At 38.2% G+C, this 26,494-nt stretch overlaps 1 protein-coding gene across 4 annotated transcripts in view; it reads left to right on the top strand.

Moving 5' to 3' along the window:
* POU6F2 (POU class 6 homeobox 2) overlaps nt 1–26,494 on the top strand; it is a 456,399-nt gene that overhangs the window by 319,666 nt on the left and 110,239 nt on the right. For all 4 annotated transcript variants that reach the window (XM_075826933.1, XM_075826935.1, XM_075826934.1 and 1 more), the window contains one exon: nt 14,120–14,463. In XM_075826933.1, the coding sequence (XP_075683048.1) occupies nt 14,120–14,463 (344 nt within the window). The remainder of the gene's footprint in view (nt 1–14,119; nt 14,464–26,494) is intronic.

The following is a 26,494-nucleotide window of genomic DNA, read 5'->3' on the forward strand; positions in this document are numbered from 1 at the left end:
AAGCTCAGTACATATATACAGCACCAGAACCAAGCTCAGTACATAAATACAGCACCAGAACAAAGCTCAGTACAAATATACAGCACCAGAAACAAGCACAGTACATAAATACAACACCAGAACCAAGCTCAGTACATATATACAACACCAGAACCAAGCTCAGTACATATATACAGCACCAGAACAAAGCTCAGTACAAATATACAGCACCAGAAACAAGCACAGTACATAAATACAACACCAGAACCAAGCTCAGTACATATATACAACACCAGAACCAAGCTCAGTACATATATACAGCACCATAACAGAGCTCAGTACATACATATATATATATATGTTTTGAGCTTAGTTGTTCTGATATGTATGTACTGAGCTTTGTTCTGGTGCTGTATATATGTACTGAGCTTTGTTCTGGTGCTGTATATATGTACTGAGCTTGGTTCTGGGGCTGTATTTATGTACCGAGCTTGGTTCTGGTGCTGTATATATGTACTGAGCTTTGTTGTGGTGCTGTATATATGTACTGAGCTTGGTTCTGGTGTTGTATTTATATGCGGGAGTTTCTGTTTCACAAAAAAGAACGATACACACATCTCGCTGCAGATCATACAGTGACTACAGTACTGAGCAGTCACAGGGAGAATAAACATTTACATTTAATGACTCACTGGTGATGACTTCTCAGATTCTAGTCGTTCTCTTTACTTTTCCATCTGGTCCAGAACTCTATGATGCCTCCTGGCCATGACCCATTTCTGCGGAAATGGGTAAATTTGCTGCTCAGATGTCTTCGGAAGCTCCCTTTTCAACATTTCTGCACCTATAAATAAAGAGCAAATTCTTATGGTGCCACACTCTATGCCCCCAAATATAATAGTATCATACACTGTGTCCCCGAATATAATAGCGCTACACACTGTGCCCCTGAATATAATAGTAACATACACTCTGTGCCCCTGCACAAAATTGTGTTAAACACTGTAAACTAATGCACCACACACAGTGCCCCCTGTAGATAGTGCCTCTCATAGAGCCCTCTGTAGATAGTGCTCCCAGTAGAACCCTCTGTATATAGTGCTCCCAGTAGAGCCCTCTATAGATAGTTCTCCCCATAGAGCCATCTGTAGGTAGTAGCGTTCCCTGTAGATAGTGCCCCCTGCAGCGTTCCCTGCAGACAGGGCCCCCTGTAGAATTCCCTGTAGATAGTGCCCACTGTGGCATTTAATGTAGCATTCCCTGTATAGTGCTCCCTGTAGCGTTCCCTGTATAGTGCCCCTTGTAGATAGGCCCCCCCCTGTGGCGTTCCCTGTAGATAGAGCCCCCTGTGGCGTTCCCTGTAGATAGAGCCCCCTGTGGCGTTCCCTGTAGATAGAGTCCCCTGTGGCGTTCCCTGTAGATAGAGCCCCCTGTGGCATTCCCTGTAGATAGAGCCCCCTGTGGCATTCCCTGTAGATAGAACCCCCTGTGGCGTTCCCTGTAGATAGGGCCCTATGTGGCATTCCCTGTAGACAGAGCCCCCTGTGGCGTTCCCTGTAGATAGAGCCCCCTGTGACGTTCCCTGTAGATAGGGCCCCCTGAGGCGTTCCCTGTAGATAGGGCCCCCTGTGGCGTTCCCTGTAAATAGAGCCCCCTGTGGCGTTTCCTGTAGATAGAGCCCCCTGTGGCGTTCCCTGTAGATAGGGCCCCCTGTGGCGTTCCCTGTAGATAGAGCCTGTGGTGTTCCCTGCAGATAGAGCCACTTGTGGCGTTCCCTGTAGATAGAGCCCCTTGTGGCGTTCCCTGTAGATAGAGCCCCTTGTTGCGTTCCCTGTAGATAGAGACCCCTGTGGCGTTCCCTGTAGATAGAGCCCCCTGTGCCCCTGTTTCGGCCCCTGTAGATAGGGCTCCATGTGGCGTTCCCTGTAGATGGGGCCCTATCTACAGGGAATGCAACATGGGGCCCTATCTACAGGGAATGCCACATGGGGCCCCATGTACAGGGACCGCCACAGTGGTCTCTATCTACAGGGAATGCCACAAGGGGCTCTATCTACAGGAAACGCCACAGGGGGCCCTATCTACAGGGAATGCCACATGGGGCCCTATGTGGCGTTCACTGTAGATAAGGGCCCCCTGAGGCATTCCCGGTAGATAAGGGCCCCTATATAGTCCCCTGTAGTTAGTTCCCTATATAGTCTTCTGTAGTTCTCATTCCCTGTATAGTCCCCTATGTTGTGCCCTATACTGCCCACAGTAGAAGGAAACAAAACCCATTTTCTTACCTGTCCCGTTGCCGCGCCATCCTCCAGCGACGTCAGTCCTCCTCTATCGGAACGATGCAGCGGCGCGATGACACCATCGTCATCACGCCGACTGCATCATCACTAAAGCACCGAATGGCGAGGCATCCTGTGCCTCGCCAGGGCAGCGCTAGTCAACTCGTCCTAGGGACGCGGATACAATTGAGTACAGGGGACCGGAGCGGTTCCGGCTTCCTGCTTCACCCGATTCTGCGAACCGGCTGTCATTTTAACAACCGGTTTGGGAGAAGCGGGGCGAAATGGCCGGATCCCACCCCTGGCCTATAAGTTATTTTTAGCCATGTGCAGCTATTTCTGCAGCTTATCAATAGGTAAGAAAACCCCTTTAAAAGAAACTTTAACTACTTAAGAACCTGACTCCTTTTGGCCTTAAAGACGCAGCATATTTTTTCCTCATTGCATTTCAGTGATTTTTTTCACTGACATTGCTGTGTGGGTTCTTTTTTAAAAGAATTTTTTTTTTGCGGAATAAGCAATAAATTCATTTGCGGCATTGTTTTTTGTTTTTTTTTCTGTAATAGTACGGGTTATAACCATTACAATGATGTTTAACAATATAACATTTTATGTGTAGATTTTATTTTATTGAACTCTACTTACATTTTTTTGGGTCCCACAAGGAGAAACTTAATTTTCAATTTCATTTTTTTATTCTAATGCATTGGAATACTTATGCATTACTGCCTGTGCATGTAAAAGATAGTCCCTTAAAAGGTTAAGCCCCAGAAATCGCTTTCACGAGGGCTGATGATTTGGTTTAGAAAAGGCAATCCCTCTCTTGTGATGCCAGAATAGCTATTGATTGTGACATTGCAAGGGTTAAACGGCCAGGTTCGGAGTTGTCTCCAATTCTGGCCATTGCGGCACGGTGGCGGCTGTTATTGTTCACAGAAGCCACCCATAGGTCATTGCGCGGGCACAAATACTGTTCCACCGCAATAACAGAACTGTAAATATATGGCGCAGCCGCTTGGCTCTAAATACTAGCTTCCAATGCCGTTAATTTACAGTGAATGTGGCTAATGGGTTAAATGTGTCATCAATCAATTATTTGATTTGGTATGTTAAGCTTATGCCACACTCTGAACCTCAATGAGGTCAGGCTGATACTGTGCTATACTAAACTAATGAAGTGTTATTAACAGTGGCTGCAATAAACAGATACGAAAACAGCAAACACTCGTCTAACATTGACAATCTTCCTTTGCAGTGATATGCCGTGCAACTTGAAATGAGGGATACTGGTGTTATTGCTCTTTGAGGGATCCAGTTTTCGTTTTCTTTTCTTTTTATTGTCTTGGAAGGTTGGCTTTATACCCTAAAGCTGGCTTTATTGTGCTACAGTTCGGAAGCTCCTGAGCTGACCACAGGGAATTTTTCTAACCTTTATAGAGAAATATTTTTAGTGACTGTGTTTGAGGCCTGGCAACGGCCAGTGTGTTGTAGCAAGAAAATAAATTAAATAGAAACATATTGCTGGAAAGTTTTCCTCAAAAATAGAATTTGGAGTCTATTGCAGGAAAATATTTATGTTCTTAGTAGGTACAAAAAATAAAAATACAAATCAATAAAAAAAATCTTGTATACACACATGCTAATTGTTATATTTTGTCTCTAAATAAAACTTCAAAAAGGATACAAGACAACAGCAGAAAATATATCTGCACAGTTACATCAATGTAATAATAATTACAGGACACTAGTTATATAAAATGTTTTAATTACAGGACACTAGTTATATAAAATGTTTTAATTACAGGACACTAGTTATATAATATGTTTTAATTACAGGACACTAGTTATATAATATGTTTTAATTACATGACAGTAGTTATATAAAATGTTTTAATTACAGGACACTAGTTATATAATATGTTTTAATTACAGGACACTAGTTATATAAAATGTTTTAATTACAGGACACTAGTTATATAAAATGTTTTAATTACAGGACACTAGTTATATAAAATGTTTTAATTACAGGACACTAGTTATATAAAATGTTTTAATTACAGGACACTAGTTATATAATATGTTTTAATTACATGACAGTAGTTATATAAAATGTTTTAATTACAGGACACTAGTTATATAATATGTTTTAATTACAGGACACTAGTTATATCAAATGTTTTAATTACAGGACACTAGTTATATAATATGTTTTAATTACATGACAGTAGTTATATAAAATGTTTTAATTACAGGACACTAGTTATATAATATGTTTTAATTACAGGACACTAGTTATATAAAATGTTTTAATTACAGGACACTAGTTATATAAAATGTTTTAATTACAGGACACTAGTTATATAAAATGTTTTAATTACAGGACACTAGTTATATAAAATGTTTTAATTACAGGACACTAGTTATATAATATGTTTTAATTACATGACAGTAGTTATATAAAATGTTTTAATTACAGGACACTAGTTATATAATATGTTTTAATTACAGGACACTAGTTATATCAAATGTTTTAATTACAGGACACTAGTTATATAATATGTTTTAATTACAGGACACTAGTTATATAATATGTTTTAATTACAGGACACTAGTTATATAATATGTTTTAATTACAGGACACTAGTTATATAAAATGTTTTAATTACAAGACACTAGTTATATCAAATGTTTTATACTAGTTATATAAAATTTTTTATAGTGTGCATTATATTTCTCTCGTGTATAAAAAAAACAATTGGTGTTTACATACATCCTTTCATATAAGTTTACCAGTTTCTATGAAAACATTTTGCCATTGAGTACACTTCAATTGTTTCATTCAGATCACACAGAAAAAAGATGGAAAAGGCTCTTATAGCTGTTTTAATACCATAAGACCAGGATCACACACACAGCGTTGATGCAATTTTTGGTGAATTTTTTGGCTCAGTTTTTTTTTTTAGCCAAAGCCAGAAGTGAATCCAAAAGGAAGGAACGATATAAAGAAGACTGACATATTTCCTTCCTTTTGGATCCACATCTAGCTTTTGCTCCAAAAATTGCCTCCAAAATTGCATCAAAACTGGGTGCATAATCCTAGACTACAGAGGTTTTTCCGCTTAAAACGTAAAAAAAAAGTCATATATTAGTAAATCAGAAAATCAGGGCAGCAGCCAAAGTCTGATAATTATGTTAATTTTACTAACAGAGATATGGACAATCTGTTTACTCAGTTGAAGAGGTAATTTTTAAAAATTTGACAACAGGAAGTGCAGCCATATTGTCACCTTTAAATTAGCTTCAGACAAATTATCACTATGCTATTGATATTACATGCTAATAAAATGACCGTTTTTCCTTTTGTTTCTGGGGAAATAATTAAAAATTGACAACCAACATGGCTGCAGTTCGTGTTACTTTTGCAAAAATGGTCACAACAAAAAATAACAATGCCAATATACCTGTAAGCAACCAGTAAGTAAAGTCTAGTTCGCACAGGGCAGTTTTTTTATGCACTTTTTTTATGCACTTTTTTTTAATCAAGTCAAGAATGAATCATAAAGGGAGGAAATGTATTAGGCTGGATTCACACGAGCATGTTCGGTCCGTAATGTACGGAACGTATTTCGGCCGGAAGTCCCGGACCGAACACACTGCAGGGAGCTGGGCTCCTAGCATCATAGTTATGTACGACGCTAGGAGTCCCTGCCTCGCTGCGGGACAACTATCCCGTACAGTAATCATGTTTTCAGTACGGGACAGTAGTTCCACGGGGAGGCAGGGACTCCTAGCGTCGTACATAACTATGATGCTTGGAGCCCAGCTCCCTGCAGTGTGTTCGGTCCGGGACTTGTGGCCGAAATAGGTTCAGTCCTTTATGGACTGAACATGCTCGTGTGAATACAGTCTAAAGCTACATTCCCAAAAACGTAGCCAACCTCAGATGTGAAAAACTGCAATTTTTCACGTCCGAGGTGCACACATGCGGGACACGTTTTCATGGATCCCCCATAGACTAGAGTCTTTGGAGGGATGCGTGACATGCAGTAAAATAGGACATGTCCTATTTTTTCACAGACCCTTCACACACTCCATTGAAACAACGGTCATGTGAACGGCCCCATTGAAATACATGAGTCCGTGTGATGACTGTTGTTTTAACGGCCGTCACATGGACGAGGTACACGCTCGTCTGAATGAGCCCTCAAGGAAAGGCTTTTGCTGCACTTTTTTCATATCCATTCTTGGTCTTGAAAAAAAAAAAAAAACAGCACTAAAGTAACTACATTATCGAAGTGTGATACCCACTGTCATTATGTGATGTAATATCCAGTGTCAAAAGATATTTACATTGTCACAACTTCATTGTCAGGTGTGTCAAGGCACTTCAATATTCTAAACAAAAGAAAAACCCTTGCTTTGCTTTTGTCTATAAAAGTATATATGTCACAAATTTTTGTGTGTAATCAGTATTAGTTTATGAGATATTCCCCTCTAGAAATTCAAGTTAATTTTATTGTCCAGTGTTAAAGAGACCAATGTCTCTTTCTTATTTTAAGTAACTTTCATTTTAAAGTGAATGAGTCTAAGGGGTCAGATTGAGTCTGAATGAGTCTAAAAGCTGGAGCTGCAGTGAGGGTTCTGACCAATGAGATGCAGTGTAGCTCAGCAGAGTATGTGAGATCACATAACCAATGAGCTGTTAAATACTGTATTCTAACAGGGCTGGAAAAGGGTGGAAATCCTGATGAATATTTTCAAGCAGCCATTTTATTAAGACACAAATAAAATTCAGGATATTTGCAGCATAATTACTGGAAGAAAATCACAGTCATGTAGAGCAGAATTATTTATCATAAGATTCGACAATGATTGCTCCAAAGACAGAGAAAAGCAGCATTATGGTGACAGACGTTCTTTAACATTTTGAAAACATCCGCTATATAAGATCAAATATATTTCTTGTAACGTTCTTCCAGTGTTTAGAGAATCATACCATGCATAAATAAATGTTTGGTATATATTTATAGTAACTTATATTACTGTTTTTTGCTGAGGACACTTCTGAAAAGGTATTATTCTACTTATCATGGAGTTTCAGGCACTCATCCAGTTTCTAACTTTCTGGGATTGAGTTAAAAGCATTTAAACTAGAAAATAAATTTACCAGGTCAGTTTTTTTTTCCGATGTTCTCATGCATTGCCTAGAGATTTAAACAACAAAAACAAAACATGCCAAATTCAGAAGTCTGGGTAGAGCTGATATTATAAAAATTAATTGGTGCATCACATAAACAACCTGCCAATTTTTAGATTGAGTGTTTGATTGAAACATCATTTGACAGCATGTGTGCAAATATTTACGTCTAAAATTATATATATAACTTCTAAACTTTCTAAATACATTGCATTACTTTTCTTGCACTGATCCTAAGTTACAGTCTCTACTATTATACTCCAGAGCTGGATTCTAAAATTCTGTCGCTTGCTGAGTGAATCAATAAGGACAGCCCTTCCACACACAACCGCCCCCCATTCATCCCTCACAACATCAAATTGCATAATATGAGCGAAACTCATATTATGCAATACACTCTGCTACATTCCGGGAGACATAGTTTTCTTCCACATCAAATTATTGTACAGTGCAGAGATGTAAAACATCTCCCAAAATGCAAATCAGTTAGGGCATGCTCTGTGCAGAACTTGATCCAGCAGGGAATGCTGAGCACTGTGAGTGAGGTCAGAGCTAGAAAGAATGTAGCACAATTCTAAATGGAGCTTTGGATGAAAATAAGCAAAGTATGCAAAAGCGTAAAGCATAACTCCACTCAAAGCATGAAAATTCAGATGGAACTACAGTTAATCCAATATCCCACTACACTCAAATTCGTACTCCAGGAGGCAGGGTTCATGAAACATGTGGAGTTCTTTGGCTGGGTCCTATGGGCAAGCAAACTGGACTCTACAATTATGCATACCCCCATACCAACTTTTTTTTATGGCAACCCAAAGTACTGCTTTCACAATGCACTTAGCCTTTTTTACTTTTTTTCCCCAACTACTTTTTAACCACAGTTAAAGGGGTTGCCCACCTTCTGACAACTGATGACCTATCCACCGGATAGGTCATCAGTATATAATCGGTGCGGGCACCGGATGTTATGGCACATAATGCTATGTATGGAGCCGGAAGCAGTTGACTCCGTACATAGCATAGCGGCCATGTTGCAGAACTGCAGGTACCCTCCTATTCACTTGAATAGGAGCAGAGCTGCAGTACTGCAGCTCAGTCGCTATTCCATGGCCGGAGCTAAGTGTTTCTGGCATGTACGTTCGGTGCACGAAGGCACCAGACCAGCTTATCTGTGTGGAGTTTGGGTGTCGGTCCCCCACAGATCGTGTACTGTATCCGGTGGATAGGTCATCCGTTGTCAGAAGGTGGAAAACTACTTTAAGTTACAGTAAGTAAGACATTTTCAGCCTCAAGCATATGAATGAATATAGAGAGACTGGCATAGTGTTATGGAAGCTACGAAGCTGTGTATAATTTGTAGACTTAGGCTGGAGTCTGGAAGGTTTCAGATCATGCACTCTGAAGTGAGAAGAAATGTAGGTTACAGTATCCAGCAGCTATATATTGTTATCGACACAGGTTGAGGCCTCGATTTGTTCAGGTCCTGACCCATGACTGCTTTGATGCACAAACATATTGTGTGTAATCTATCTGCTGTGTGTAAGGAAGAAGTGCCAGTAACATGTTATCACACCTGCTGGACTATACAATGGCTCTTGCTGCATCTCGGTGTGAATCTTCCCATCTCCTGTACATGACAACTGAGAAAGATATCGATTTTTCAGGAATTTTAGTCAATAAATGTTTTCGTTTTGTTCGCTAGCACACCATACAATTTTTGGCTTGGTTTAATAAGCAGATAATAAGAAGAACAGCTTTTAACTCCAACATACATTTAATTCTTGCAGCATTGGGATGTCACACTGGATCCTTGCATTATGAATACAACTGTGCATTTGGAAGGCAATTGTGTTTGCTCTTTAGCACAAACTTGTTATCAAATATACATATAATATGTTGCACATGTATTCGTAGCCTTAATAGTCTTACAAAATTGCTTCATACAAATTTTATTTTTAATTGGAACATTTATACAATATATAGTATTTCATTACGTATATGCATGCTTCTGAAATTCTGTCACAATTGACATTACTGGTGCCAATAAATATTTCTTACTTATTAGAAGATTTGCAAAGTACAATTTTATTTATAAAGTCACTTTTAATTCCCTTTCTTTATGTCTCACTATTAGTGTAGGACTGAAGTTTCTTCGGCCCATCAGAGGAAATAAAACTGAAGGCCTACCGACCTTTTTGTATCTTTTGACTTGTCAAGGGCCATAATTATAAAAATAGATATAAGAACAGATGATGGGTAATTTAGTGCAGTCCTAGAATGGTATCCATCTGAACATAACTTTGTTTTTATCATTGCACACACAGGACATATCACCAATCAGGCCAAATATGTTGACTCTAAAGACAGCTCTCAATAGAGTTGGTACTCTAGTGGACCAGTCTGACCCTATTCACCATGGATCAGACACTTCAATATCAAAGCTGCATTGCGAATGCACCTACTGATAAACGTTGTTCTCATTGTAAACTGAGAGATATTAATTATTACATTGCTCAATAAACCAACAAAAAACATTGATGGTGGTGGTGCCTAAAAGTAAAAAAAAGAAAATGCCAACATCTTCTACTTTTAACTCTTCTTCAGGCTCTCAGCTTCATAATGGAGCAGGCGGCAGATGTTGGTGAGTGCCGTCACCAGTTCTACCCACCCACTCACTTAAATTATGCTGACAGGCATCAGTACAGTCTTAGGTTACTGCTTCCTCCATATTGCCACTAAAGGTAAACAGGGGTCATATGTTGGCCTGACTACCACCGAGAGTACAGTAGCAACATGTCAAGTCTGAATATAGCTATAAGGCCCTTATATCATATCTAAAGCTAAAATTATTTATAAAAAAAGAAGTTAGTAGATTCAATGGACTTTCTTAAAGTAAATTGCATGGGTTTAAAAATTTCTACTAAAGTAGTTTTCCTTAAATGGTGCTATCGTCCATGACTACATTAGCCGTTAATGTATCAGATTAGACATATTTATTACATTTTCCTAGAATCTAAACACAGTTTTTTCGTCACGTTGTACTCTAACATAAGTGGTAAAATGACATATAATTTATGGGGAGGTTTTACAACAAGGCTGAATGCTGGCGACTGGAAGCCACCACGAAAATACAGTTCTTACATGGCAGGGGTGTGCTTAATTTATTTTAACTGCAATGGACTAAGAGTAGATACCTTACCAATGTTCACGGTAAAATGGCACCTAAAAGTATAATTGAACTACGCTGACCCTGAGAACAGCACAATAATAACTTTCAACACGTGTCATTTCTTTCGACTTTTTTTTTCCATCTTTAAAGCTGGGAACTGGATGATATTTCCCTGGCCAAATTTAGTGTTATAAAGCAATATTGAATTGAGAACTCTTTCAGGCCTTAGGAGTTACTATGTCATTTTAAAGGTGAAAACTATTAAAGCTTACCAAATATAGAGGCAAAAGTACATTACAGTGGCTATTGCTGGATTTTGTGCACCTATCTATTGTCTTTATTATTATTATACCACTCTTTATGTAAAATGTGTGCTTCTACTGATACAAGTAATGGTGGATAAATCTATATTAAGAAAACTAGAACATTATCTTGACTGGAAAACACAGCCTGTAAACCATCACATAATTTCTGCAAGAAAGACTTGATTTGTGCATTCTGTGCTACCAGGCTGGCCACGTGTACTGTATATACCAGTATCCCAATGGTGTAGCAGGAGAGGGTACTGAGGTTACAGTCACATCTGGGCATTGTGCCTGAGGGTGCCCAAAGTTATCTTTTGCACATTAGAGAATGTGGTTTACAGTGAATGTTAAACACTATTATCTCTTTTGCTTTTGTCTTTGATGAATAATTTCTTAATATACAGTATCGTTAAGTGGTAAAAGCTCAGTTTTTGCCTAAATCCCCTACATAGATATAGGCTTAAAAGATAACATGCTGGCTGCCTGCAGCTGCCCATAGGGGCAGCATAGTAGCTTACTGTATACTATTTATATATTGAATTTAATAATAACACGGTATACAGTAAGCTCCTAAGCTTCCTTTACAGGAAATGTGGCAGGGAATGGAATCTAATAATGTCATAATGCTGCCCAATAAGAGTGCCAAATATTGGCTAAATAATAACATACAGTATTAAATAATGTGCTTTACGGTATACATATAGCATAGTATACATATAGCATAGTGCCAACATACCAGATCTGCAGTTCAGAAAGAATAACTCTATACAGTGTAGAAATAATAGCATAGTCGGCTCCATGATGTCATTTTAAACCATAGTGGGGGCAGGGTGGTCAGGATGCATATTTGGCCAAGGACCATTTTCTCTTTTGCCCAAAGTGTACCGGTACTTTTATAAAACTTTTGTCATGTGATAGTGACAGAAGTTGTGATCAGTGGGGGTCCGTGCACTGAGACCCCCATCGATCACTAAAATGAAGCAGCAGAAGCACTTAGGTCAACGCTGAGCCACTTAGTTTCTTTTCGGCTCTCCTAAGAAAGCCAGGCGAGCGTTTTACGGACTCAATAAAAAGGGTATGAGTCTGTAAACCGCTCACTCGGCTTTCCGAGTAAAGCTGAGCATAGCCAATCAGCTTCTGCTGCTTCGTCTTACCGATCGGAGGGGGTCTCAGTGCTGGTACCCCACCTCACTATGACATGTCAAAAGTTTTAAGAAAGTATAGGTACACTTTAAATAATGTGGCTCTAATTCTAATAATAACAAAATGTAAATTCTGTTATTTATTAATTTCCCTTCCCTTATGTAGTCTCTTAAAGAGGACCTGTAAGCTATCCTAATGTTTATTTTAGTAATTACTTATATTCCCCATGCAATTACATGGGGAGCATCTTTTCTTAGAACTCTACATTGTGCCGTTCCTCTGTTATTGCTCCTAGAAATGTATGAATAAATTGAAATTGGTGTTATCAGTTAGGAGTGTGTCCTTACACAGTCAGTGCTCACAGTCTCAGACTGTGTAGAGACATTCCCCCAACTGGTTACACCCAGTTGTCAATTTTTTCATAGATTTCTAGGAGAAATAACAGAGGAACAGTACAACATAGAGTACTAAGACAAGATGCTCCAGAATTGTTATATCATGGAGAATACAAAATACTAAAATAGACAGGTCCGGAGAGCAGACAGGTTCTCTTTAACCCCTTCCCAACGTATGACGTATACCTAAGTCATAGCCGGAGAGGGGAAGTAGGGAGCATGTGTTGGCTGTATGTTACAGCCGACACTTAACTGTAATGAGCAGGATTGCGCACGAGCCTGCTCAATTAACCCCATAGATGATGTGGTGAACAGCTAAGGGCTTAGAAAGAAGGGTCGACCCCCTCTAACAGCCCATCAGCATGCCCGCTACGCGATCCAGGGGTGCTAATGATGGTTGGCATGGCAGCCTAGGGCCTCCGGCAGGGCTTAATAGAGGCCTGTCAGAAAGACGATATACTGCAATACATTAGTATTGCAGTATATAGTGCAAGCGATCCAATGATCGCTGGTTCAAGTCTCCTAGGGGGACTTTAAAAGAGTAAAATAAAGGTTTTTTTTTATGTACAAAAAAATATTAATAGTTAAAAAAAAGCCTTTTCCCTTTTCTCCCCGTAAGCATTGTAAAAAAATAAACATAATTGGTATCGCCATGTCCATGAAAGTCTGAACTATTACAATATAACATTATTTTACCTGCACAGTGAACACTGCAAAAAAACCACAAAATCGCTTTTTTTTGGTCATCTCATCTACCACAACAAATGTAATAAAAAGTGATTAAAACCTTGTATGTACCATTAGAAACTATAGCTTGTCCTACAAAAGAAAAAGCCCTCATACCGCCCAATCGATGAAAAAATAAAAAAAGTTATGGCTCTCAGAATGTGGCGATACAAATTTTATTTTTTACAATTAGTTTTTGCCTTGTAAAAGTAGTAAAATATAACAAAAACGATGTCAATTTGGTATCACCATAATCATATTGACCCGCAGAATAAAGTTAAAATGTTGTTTTAATTGCACGTTGAAAGCGAAGCGCAAAAAACAATGGAGGAATCAGGTTTTTTTTTCCTTTCCACCCCATGAATATTTTTTTTCCCCATTTCTTCGTACATTATATGGTACAATAAATGGTGCCTTGAAAAACTACAATTTGTCCGACAAAAAACAAGCCCTTATACAGCTATATCTAGGAAAAAATAAAAAAGTTATGGCTTTTGGAAGGTGGGAAGGAAAAAACAAAAATTTAAATCCCAAAAATGGGTGCGGCGGGTTAAGTTTACCAACAACACCACAGTGCCTAAAGATTTAGAGCAAAATGTAGCATGCTTGTTATTCTAATCTTATAGTCTGTTTTCACATAAATAAGTAGTAATACATGCTTTTATATTGCATTTAACCTTGACATTTCTGTATGAGGGAATATGTCGTAGATACTTCATGACAAATGAAAGATTTTTTTAACATTTTGAATACTTTCAATAGTCATGTGACTTTTTCCAGAAAGGAGATGTTGAGGTTGTGTGCGAGTCGCAGTAATGCTGCGACTTTATTGTAACTCACGAACGCTAAATATTCACTGTGGAGCCCTAGCTTGAGGCATTTGGTGACTAGTCAAATATATAACCTATTGTTTTGATTGATTACAGCTACCTCATCCCTGAACTCACAACTTCAGCAGCTTCAGCATCTACAGCAGCTTCATCAGCATCATCATCACCATCATCATCAAGGATCACAGCAGCAACCACAGCAGCAGCAGCAACAGCAAACTACAGCCCAGCATCAGCAATCACCTCAGCAGTCATCCCAGCCTCTTCCGTCACAGCAATCCCAGCAACAACAAAATCCGCAACAGCAGCAAAACCAAACACAGAGCAAAAGCCAGAACCAACTCGCTACAAGCCAGCAGCCCTGCAGCTCTCCCCAAAAGCCCAATCAATCACCAGGACATGGCCTTCCTTCCCCAATGACCCCGCCAAACCCATTGCAGGTAAGATAGAGGTTTCTACCTCAAGTTCATGTAGAGTTCAGATGGGTCCTCGGAGTATTCGCATATTGTCTACCATTCTGTAACTGCACAAAATTACACTCTATCTGTTGTGATATCTATTTTTGTAAACATAACCCTTGACAGGTAAAAAAAAAATGCACAAAGGCTATGGCGTAAAATAAGCCATAAGCCATTCTCTACAATAGTTAGATACAATACTTGCCTATATCAAATCGATTTAAAATAAAGGCTGAGAAGTTTGTGTAAATGGCAGTGGCATTCACAGCATTAAACCTATGTTAAGCTTACAAATAATTAATTCCAATATATTTGTATTTTGGAAGTAGCCATTAAAGGGGTATTCACATCTTGTAATGTTAAGGCATATTGCTAGGATATGCCGTAACAAAATAATTGATGGGATCCCCCTGATGATCATGAGAATTAAAGAGGTTATCCGGGTTTTTAAAATTGATAGGTCATCAATTTTAAAAACCCAGATAATCCCTTTAAAGGGCTGCTGCCCCTTCAGCACTTCTTCTCCACAGTGGCACTCCTGGCATTCAAGAGAATGGGACAGCGGTGCAATACATTGCACAGCTGCTACAAATGTAACGGCACGTGCAAGTACAAATGAAAAGGAAAACCGTGTAAACAAGGAAAAGGCTGCGGCGCTTATACTAGCACCACGGCCCCTTCAAACAGCAGATTTGCAGGGCTCCTGAGAGTCGGACCCCCACAATCTTACATTGCTGGCGTATCCTAAGGATAGTCCATCAATTCTAAAATACCGGATAATCCCTTTAGGGGCTACGGTTCCTTTAGCGCTTCTTCTGCACAGTAGCACTCCTGGTCAACCGCTATGCAGGGAACTTCAGCACAGCTCTATTTAAATGAATGGGGCTTTGCTTTAGTTCCGTGCACACGGGGTGGCCAGGAGCGCATCTGTGCAGAAAAAAACTGTTAAGGGTCCACAGTGCTAAGGATTAGTGGGGGTTCCAGCAGTTGATGAAAATGTGATGGCATATTTTAGTGAAATGTAATTGCTTTCTTTGGTAGGAAAGCCCCATTAAACATTTTATGCAATTTGTAAGTTCCCCGTAAAAATAAGATGGTGAAATACTTTATTTAGAACGAGTTTTTAAACAGAATCATTAGTATTTTGGTATTTGTGCCCCTTACTTATGTCTCATGCACACTGCTGTAATATGGAACAGTGTTGTATGATCCATATCCATACTGTACATCTGTGTGACCCTAATTATAATAGAGGCACACCGAGGGGTTTTTCTCATGGATTTATAAAGAATTTATGTGGAAAATATATGGAATTATGGAGGCAATATTATTCAGGTAGTAGGACTTGGAGTTCTTATAGGCCCTGTTATATGCAGCCATATGGACTACGTGTACCATCGTACATTTTACTCACTTTGATTTAGGTAAGAAGTACAATATATTAACAATGAAAACTAAAAACAATACAAAACATCGCATTGAAAACTAGTAGGACTTTATTGTCGATCATGAGCCCGGTATGAAAGGCTTTAGATAATACATTATTATATCAGGAAATTCCTCATGATGAATTGCTTATTTTCATTCCAAAGTAGCGATTCAAGTGGCATCAAACCATGACGTCACTTTAGATTAATAGGTTAATAATTGATAGAGTGATAGATTTTATACTATTATAACTCTTCATACTGATGTCCTTATATTTCATAATAATGGGTTCTCTTTAAAGGATAACTACTTCCAAAATCGTACTCTCTCGCTAACCCTTTGAAAAGAAGAATTGATCATTTGTTTTCCCTAACCAGTAGTGAATGCCATGGAGGCCTGGGTGGAAGTAATGTTTAAAATGGAACATTCAGCAAATTTAGCTTGAATTGAAACCATAAAAAATGCATTTTGGACATTTTATTACCTTGCCTATCCATGCAAAAGCACCTCCAGAGTCCCTTCATTGTTTATCCAGCATTGTCCATACAAATGTGGCTGTGCCTGGTCAGTGGGATCCCGGGGCCTAAGGATAAGTTATCATTTAAAAAGGCCAGAAAACCCCTTTTCCATTATATTGTAATTATTTAACCTCTTGAAGTCCAAGGCATTTTTTATTTTTTTATTTCACTCTTTGCCTTCCATGAGCCATAACTTATTTATTTTTTCATCAATGGAGTGGTTTGAAGGCTTGTTTTTTGCAGGAGGAGTTTCAGTTTATATTGTCACTATTTAAAGTACCATATAATGTACTGGGAGAATGAAAAAAATTCTATGTGGAGTGGAATTGGAAAAAAACTGTGACTCCTCCATTTTCTTTTGGGTTTCCTTTTTACGTCTTTCACCAAGCTGTAAAAACGACAAGTTATTTTTATTCTGTTGGTCGATACGATTACAATGGTACCAAATTTATATAGTGTTTTTATTGTTTTACTCCTTATACAAAGAAAAAACGATTTGTTATTAAAAAAATGGTATTGTCTAATTATGAAAGCCATAACTTTTTTATTTTTTAGTCAATTGAACAGTGTGAGGGCTTATTTTCTGCGGCATGAGCTGTGGTTTTTATTGGTACCATTTGGTGCATACGACTTTTTGATCTCTTTTCATTACATTTTTTTATTTACCGCTGGCGGTTGTTTTTTTGGGGGTTTTTTTTTTTTACACCTTTCACCATGCGAGTTAAGTAATGCTATATTGTAATAGTTTGGACATTTACAGATGAAGCAATACCAATTTTTGTTTCTTTTTTACATTACTTGAACCAGCGATCGTCAGATCACTGGTTCAATACATTGCAATACTAACGTATTGCAGTGTATAGTCACTTTTCTGTTAAGCAGGCGTGAGCCTGCTCCATACTTCTCCCCCTGCACCATGACATACTGGTAACATCATGTTGCGCCAAGGGGTTAATATTGTAGATTTTCTATTTATGGGTACTAAATATCCTACCTTTATTTATCATGGTGTACCTTGTATCTGGATTAATTGGTGGACCTGGTGTGATCTAGTTCAACACATCATGAAACTCACTTTACAAATGTGTAAATTCAGAACATAAAACTGCTTGTAGTAGTGTTGTGTAATATTAAACCAGATATAATACTTGACAGCTTAAATTTCATTTAAGATTCCTTGATTCCTTCTTATTTTCTGCCAGCTTCATCCTTCTACATTATTCAGAATCCATCTGAAGGATATTAGTTTAGCGCAATGCAAAGATTGTCAAGAGAAGACAGTAATTCAAAATGATGATGTTGTTTGTTTCAAAAACTCTGACGGATAACAACAATTATTTCTATAGAGATTCAGACACTGTTGTTTCTTCAGAGAGGAAATTAAATGAAAGTGACTTGTCTAGGTGAAATAGCTAAAAGTTTTCCAAAATGAACAAATATTAACGCTACAAAATCATCTAACAGCACATTGGGATTCATAAACCGTTTCTTGTCACCTCTAAATTGAAGAGAAATTTCATAACACTTTATATTAAATTCACTAAAATGTGTTTTATTTTTTTAACAGAGCTGTATTTTTAAGTTCATTTTGGTTGATTGATTTTCTATGTTGCGTGTTGTCTATTAGGGTACGATTGGCCACATGTTTGAGGGATTCTCTTTAAAGTGCAGTTGTAGTCTATGAAAGTGACAGAAGAGCAAAGATAGGACTGGCTTTGATTTAAAATTAAATCATATCAGTCAATATGGTTGGTAATGGTTTTAAAAGCTGTAAGTGGAGCTATTCTACCCCCCCAGTCAACTTTGATGTCCTTCATGTTTGTTTAGTGTGATCAAACTAGCAACATACTCCCCCCGTGAGTTTACTCTCAATCCAGAGTGGCATAGGCTAATCCTGAGAGCTCTGTGAGGCCATATTTTGCCCAACATTGATGGAAGCTGGCACTTATTTTCACACAACCTAAACATTTAGAGATAAGTACAGGTAAGCACAATCTCCCACCTCCCCTTCCTAGAAATACCAACTGATGTTCCAAAAGCTATGATCTACAGTATGCTGCTGTCTGCAGGGTCCTTGCATCTTCTGGTGGCAATCAGAACAGAAAATAACGACATTGGAATCCACTTAACCTTGATCTCATTGGATGAGAGCATGCAAACTAAGGTCACTTTCGATCATTTCTTACCTACCTACCAAAAGTGGTCAAGGAAGGACAACTGATGAATCGGAAACAGGGTAATGGACGCCCAAGGCTCATTGATGTTGTGAGTAAAGGCTAGCTTGTCTAGTCCAATCGCACAGAAGAGCTACTATAGCACAAATTGCTGAAAAACGTAAAGCTGGCTATGATAGAAAGGTGTCAGGACACGCAGATTAGATTTTTGTGTATGGGGCTTTGTAGCCACAGAACAGTCAGAGTGATTCATGCTTACCCCTGTCCACCACTGAACGTTCCCACAATGGGCAAGAGAGCATCAGAACTGGACCATGGCGCAATGGAAAAGGTGGCCTGGTCTGAAGAATTAAATTTTCTTTTACATCATGTGGACGGCCGTGTGCATGTGCTTCGCCTACCTGGGAAAGAGATGACAGCAGGAAGCACTATGACACTAAAGCAAGACGTTGGAGGCAGTATGATGGTCTGGACAATGTTTTGCTTGGAAACCTTGGGTACTGGTATTCATGTAGATGTTATTTTGCCATGTACCACCTACCAAAACTATATTCTAGATTAAGTACACCTATTTATGGCAATAGTATTCCCTAATGCAGTAGTCTTTTTAAGCAGAATAATGCACCCTGCCACTCTGTAAAAAATTGTTTAGGAATGGTTTTAGAAACATGACAAAGAGTTTGAGGTGTTGACTTAGCACCCAAATTCACCAGATCTTAAACTGATTGAGCATCTGTGGGATGTGCTTGGAAAACATAAAGGCACCACCTCACAATTTACAGGATTTAAAGGATCTGCTACTAACATTGTGGTGTCAAATACCACAAGACACCTTCAGAGGTCTTGTGGAGTTCATGTCTCGACAGGTCAGAGTTGTTTTGGTGGCACGAGCTGGACCTACAGAATATTAGGCAGGTGGTTTTAATGTTATAGTTGACTGGTGCATGTTATAGAAGGAAGTGCTTGATGTCAAAATATTGGTTAAAGGAAAAATTAGTACATGGTAGTTGTGTGATACTCACACTACACTGTAGCGTTGACACAATATATTGTCACTGCATCATCTTAATCCCCCAATCTTTATCTAGATGGCTCAATCCAATTCCAGGAGATGGTCAAAGCTTCTCGTGGACAGCATGTAGGAATAAAAAAATATTAAAAAAATAGGAGTACCAAGAAAATTTGCGATAGAACCATGAAAAATCTTCATTTGGGGATTATGACAAACCTCCTTGGGTCAGGAGGTGGACTTCAATAATTCATCCCCAACTATGCTGAGTTTCCTGTTTGTATTTCATATAATATAACCACATATTCCAAGATAATTCCCTGTGCTCACCTTTTTTTCATTTATAGATAGTTAAATATATTAGTCCTTTAGGCCCCATGCACACGACAGTAAAAACTCCCGTAATTACAGACCGTAATTACGGCCCGTGGTTACGGGCCCATGGACTTCTATTGGCCACGGGTACCTCCCCGTATGCTTATGGGAAGGTGCCCGTGCCATTGAAAAATATAGAACATGTCCTATTTCAGGCCGTAATTACGGCACGGGCAGGCCCATAGAAGTCTATGGGGCTCCCGTAATTACGGGTGACTACGTGTGTGCACCCGTAATTACTAGGCGACGTCAGTAAATAGTCACTGTCCAGGGTGCTGAAAGAGTTAAACGATCGGCAGTAACTGTTTCAGCACCCTGGACAGTGGCTGCCAATCACAATATAGATAAAGCTGTAAAAAAAAAAAAGACGTTCATACTTACCCAGAACTCCCTGCTTCTTCCTCCAGTCCGGCCTCCTGGGATGACGTTACAGCCCATGTGACCACTGCAGCCAATCACAGGCCAATCACTGGCTGCAGCGGTCACATGGACTGCCGCGTCATCCAGTAAGGTCGGGGTGGATGTCAAGAGAGGGACGCGTCACCAAGACAACGGCCGGGTAAGTATGAATTTCTTTTACTTTTATTACGGAAAGGGCTGTCCCTTCTCTCTATCCTGCACTGATAGAGAGAAGGGCTGCCGATTAGTGCAGTGCAATTTTGCAGCCAAACACTTGCCCGTAAATACGGGTGGAATACGGGTTACACCGGACCCGTACTTACGGGCACGCTTCCATAAATACTGGTGCAATACTGGTGCAATACGGGTCGAATACGTGTGACCAAGGACCCGTATTTACGCCAGTATTTACGGGTGGACAAAAATATGGTCGTGTGCATGAGGCCTTAGTGAAGGTTATGTTCTCTAAACTGTTTTTTTTACATGTCCAGATTTCTAATGTTTTTTTATAGTGGTCCACAGCCAAAAGACTATTGCAAGAGTTTTTGGAATGTATTTGAAAACATATTTACTAAGCAGAGTACTTTGATTTTCCTGTTGATTTCCTAATTCTCGAATGCCCACAGACCAGACAGGTCTCATTATAGGCACCAGCAGGTAAGGACAACATACTCATAATGAGGTTTGTTTGGTTTCAGAACAAATCAATAGGAAAAGGTGCCATTTGATATTTTGAGAGCTAATATCTGCAAGTATTGCCATGACTGCTTTTGGCTATTTGTTCCGAGTGCACATTGACAGGGCTGTGATCATACACATATAATTAGAGGCTCACTCTCATGCCAGTTTGTTTTGAGAGAATGACTAAACAGTCCAGGAGAATGTGAAATTTGCTTAGGTATTAATGGGTTGATTGCTGAGTTAAAGCCCTGCATATTTTTCTCCAGAATTTGATTGATTAGTGCCTCCAGTCTTCACACTTGAAGCTTGGATTTGACTTGAAAATTCTGCCAAGTCTTTTACTCTGAAATTTATCTTAATTAGATCTGAAAGACCTGTCACAGCAGAACAGTCGCACCGATTAAAATGAAAAACAGGAGAAATTACTGATCAAATTAATCATAATGTCGGGTTACAGCTGTAGGTCTGATGTAATTTGCCACTCCAGTGAGTTACATCAGCGCAGGCGGAGGAGAGGGAGCTGGATTCTGGTTGATCCGTAACACAAGCCAGCTTTGGGCAGCTCATCAGCAAGCTTATTCCATCCTCATTTTTGGCTTCTTTCCAGTGCCCGGGAACTGCTGGTACTACACATTTAGTACTAAGCAGGTGCCACATCTACCCTGAAGCTGTAGTCCAAGAATAAACTTACTCTGAAAATCAGTATATATATATATATATATATATATATATATATATATATAATTATATATATATATATATATATATAATTATATAGACATACTGTATACAGACACATATAGGGATATAATACAGCGCCCATTATTTTTTTTTTAATTATTATTATTATTGCTGTGCTTGCTGTACAAAATGGGGAATATATCTGGTAAGCTAAGTATATTACATATAACATCAGTAAGATTGGTGGAGTCTTTTTGCTCATCCTCATCATTATTATTATCATCATTATTATTACTATTGTTATTTTTTTATTATTATTATTATTATTATTATTTAGAAAATATTTCCCAGTAGCAAAGCCAGTATGGAACTATTTCAGGAAATTGCATAACTAGCAATTCCTAATGATAATTGCAACATTTGCTCCAGCAGAAACAGTGATCTAATCATAGCAGAGGATGGCAGTTTCAAGAGCTGTAAGCAGATTACTGGCAGAGGCTGTTATGATACCATGTAGCCCTGGTGGGTTACTAACAGAACAAACCAGCTTGGAGGAATTCTTATAAATAAATGAGTGTATTGGGAAAATTCTTTTTTTGCCGATGCAGTGAATTAAATCACCAGTCATGTGTTACTCCATTCCTTCTGCCCCATCTCCTTGCTAACCTACAGACATTAGAAAAGCAGAACAACTAGAGTAACATATGACTGCAGGATCAGACTACAGTCAGGGTTTCTTTGTAGTCTGTAACTATGGACACCTAGGTCTGAATATTTGCTGTAAATATTAACTGGTAGGATATTTTTTCATCAAAACTATTTGCAAAGTTGCAGATATTTTTTCTTTCTTTGTAATGCATTAGAGCAATACAAAACAAATGGATGCAATAGTGTTCATACCCTTTAATGTCTTCAAATTTGGATTTATTGCACACACACACACACACTGTTTGGGGGCAAACAAGAACCAATTCCTCTAGTCAATCTCCTCTCTATGATCTGTGTATTGAGCCCCCCCCCCCTGATTTCTGTGATTGTATTCCCTGTGAAGTAGGGGATCTCTGTGCAGGTACTCGCCACCCAATAAACTAAGTGATGCAGTCTACCAGTACTTTATCAAGGGGCCCCGTGTATGACTTTAAACTCAAATGTTTCCTGGTTTACCACAACATTTATTTCTTAAAAAATAGTTAATTACTGCCTTCAATATGCTCAAATAAAAAGAATCAAATTGATTTGGTTCCTATCACTTTTCCTTTATTTAGCAGGACAGCTTGCAATTTATTATTCAAAGTTGTAGGATGTTTAGAAAATGTTTCCAGTAATGCTCATATTGAGGAGAGCTATAGAAATTGGTGGTGGCACTAAGATATTGAGCAAGGATAGGAATTAAGTTACTTTCAAGATGAGATTATTAGCGCCTGTTCACATCAGCATTGGCTTCTGCTCATCTGTTCCGTTCAACCTTTCCGTCAGAGCAACAGATGAACGGAAAGCCAAACGGAAACTATCGCTTCCGTTTGCATTACCATTAATTTAAATAGTATTTTTTCTCTTTCAGTTTGTATCAGTTTGCCTCCGTTCCTCTAGGTTTCCGTTTTTATTTTTCACGGAAACAATAGCATTGTCGGCTACGCTGTTGTTTTTGTGAAAACAATAGAAACCTTGCCGAATGGAGCCAAACTGATACCAACCGAAAGAGAAAAAATACCATTGAAATCAATGATAATGCAACGGAAGCGATAATTTTGCTTGGCTTCCCATTCATCTGATGGAAAGGCTGAACGGAACAGCTGAATGGAAGCGAGTGCTGATGTGAACAGGCCCTTAGGTACAGTACAGTATCTCCAATCTATTTGAAACATGCATTACTTAGGATTTACTTTACCATATGTGGTAAATATGGTAATCTAAGAGATTTGCTTGTCTACAAAACAAAATCTTTGAGTCTTGGGATAGGTTACTAAGTTGTTTGGTGGTACAATACATTGGATGCTGTGGAAAGCCAAACTGCCAAAAATATTTGAAAAGTGCATTATGTATATATTCAATTCTGACTTCAACTTCTTGTAGGGACCTCAGAGGTTTAATATAGACTGTGCTGCTGACCGATCTAAACACTGTAACGCCATCCGCTCTGGCTAAGCATACATTAAACAGTCTTTTATTGCTTTATGTATCACTTCAGGCCTTTCAGGCAGTGAAAGGGTTGAGAAAAATATGAGTTCAAGTACATAAAACTAAGAGAAAGGATCCTGGCAGATACATGTAGCAGAAGATCAATAGTAAAGCAGTTTTTTTTATGATTTATTTTCTCTCGTCCTTAGCTGTAATTTCTTGACTTTATAAAACAAATTGCCCATTCAGGGAAAGCACAATCTTCTTCCAAAGTTCTTTTTTATCTGAATTATGAGTTATCAAGCATAATTGGACCAATCCATCAACTTTTAGGTACTACAAAAACTTCCTAGGTTATCACAAAAGGCATCCAAAGGTTTTGACAACTGGCAAAATAAAAAAAATGCTGAGAACAAAAAACAAAAAATCAAATAACAATACACATCACTTATGCATTGGGAATATTACATCAGTCCAAATTTATTTCCCTATTGTAAACTTGTAAATAGTGCAGTTTAATATTTTATTACACAACAAGACAATAGATCAAAAAGAGTATAATGGTTTATCTCATATTTACTACAATCATACCACTCTCTCACAATATAAATGCAACCAAAAAGCAATTAAATACCAATTTTCTCTCTCATATCTATCTATCTATGTATCTATCTATCTATCTATCTATCTATCTATCTATCTACTATCTATCTATCTATCTATCTATCTATCTATCTATCTATCTATCTATCTATCTATCTATCTATCTATCTATCTAACTCATATCTATCTATCTATCTATCTCATATCTATCTATCTATCTATCTATCTATCTATCTATCTATCTATCTATCTATCTATCTATCTATCTGTCTGTCTGTCTGTCTGTCTGTCTGTCTGTCTGTCTATCTATCTATCTATCTATCTATCTATCTATCTATCTATCTATCTATCTATCTATCTGTCTGTCTGTCTGTCTGTCTGTCTGTCTGTCTATCTCATATCTGTCTGTCTGTCTGTCTGTCTACTCTATCTCTAAGCAGCTCTGTGAAAAATGTATCCCATTTCTGATGTTTTCTATTTTTATGCTTGTCACATTTGACCACTTTAAGAATTATCTTCCATAAATTTACTGTTGGCAGTAAATGCGGGCAGTTTTCACCGCTTTTGTCTCCTCATATTTCATACATACAGCACTCTAGTCCTAGTGGTTACTTGACTGCTACAGTCTCTTGGTGGGGGTATGCACGTATGCACCGAACCAGGCTCTAACTACAAGCTCGTCCATACATGATTTTCAGTTTATATACTTGAGCGCCTCATGATGTTTCAGACATTTCAGTGAGGGTATATTCGCACGCAGCAGATTTGTTTTAGAAATTTCTGTTCTATACATGTTAATGGGGTTGTTTTGGCAGTATGTGAATGGATTTCAGCAAGCCACATTTAGATGAATGGGGCAGTCGCAGAAATTTCTGCAACAAATCTGCTGCATGTGGGAATATATTCTTTTATAGACTAGTCTAATGGTGGCTCTATAATATGGTGGCAGTCCACTAGCAGATCCTGTGGTTGATACAGCCTTAGTTTACCTCTAAAACTTGCATACATCCTACACGAAACTTGCATATTCCCAAAAAATATTTAAATATGTTGTATGCAGCAAATAAAATGCCAATGTTTGTGTAAGTGGTTAAAAATTCCCCTAAGGTAACTTGAATCAGTTGTTTAATCCTAAAATGAAATGTTATTTCATGCAAAGAAAAATAATGACATGCTAATAGTGGGAGAGAAAATTTTGTTTCATACCAAATGTGTAGGTATTTATGAAATTAAAGACTAATCAACCGTGAATGCTAGCGCTAAACCATAAAATTAGATGGCCACGAATCCATATTGTGATGTAAATAATATCCTGTTTAATTACTAACATCCATGAAAGACTCCTGAAGAGATTAAAAAGAAAATGTTACAGATAATAAATATGCATCATGTTATTTGTACGATTCAGCCAAAAAGTATTTCCAAACACCTACATTTTCTTCTGTTTAATTTATTTTTATTTTTTTGTTCAAAATTAAACAATTAAGGTTTAATTATACGGGTTACCAAATAGATATGGGATGACCATTTATCTTACTACCATTAAATGTTCAAGGAGGCTCCTAGTATTACACATTACAAGCACATATAGGGAAAGGACCCTTGGTGATTGGTGGGCACAACGTAATAACTAACAACTAAATGCCCTAAGGCAACGAAGCCCTGTTTTTCAACTACCATATGATAGAAATAAATAAATGAAATTCTTTATTATGCTATATAAAGGAAACTGACAAACCACACATCACTTCAATTTTGGGGTGTTGCCCAAATCAAATTGGGCCCTAGGGCCAGCAATCTGGACTGAAAACTTCTGCGATGGATTCATCGCTTGAGCACCTTGAACTCTTTGGGTCTGAACGAAGGCTTTACCTTTGTGGCCTTCCTGTAAAATCATCAACCATGTAACCTTAACCTTAATCTCAACTTCATATCATATTGTGCTGGATATTCTCCGTGGTTGTTTGGATGAAATAACTGTTCTTATCATCCTCATTATTATTCTCAAGTTTGACTTCTTATAAAAC

This window comes from Rhinoderma darwinii, chromosome 5 (genome assembly GCF_050947455.1).
Source record: "Rhinoderma darwinii isolate aRhiDar2 chromosome 5, aRhiDar2.hap1, whole genome shotgun sequence".
Taxonomy (NCBI): domain Eukaryota; kingdom Metazoa; phylum Chordata; class Amphibia; order Anura; family Rhinodermatidae; genus Rhinoderma; species Rhinoderma darwinii.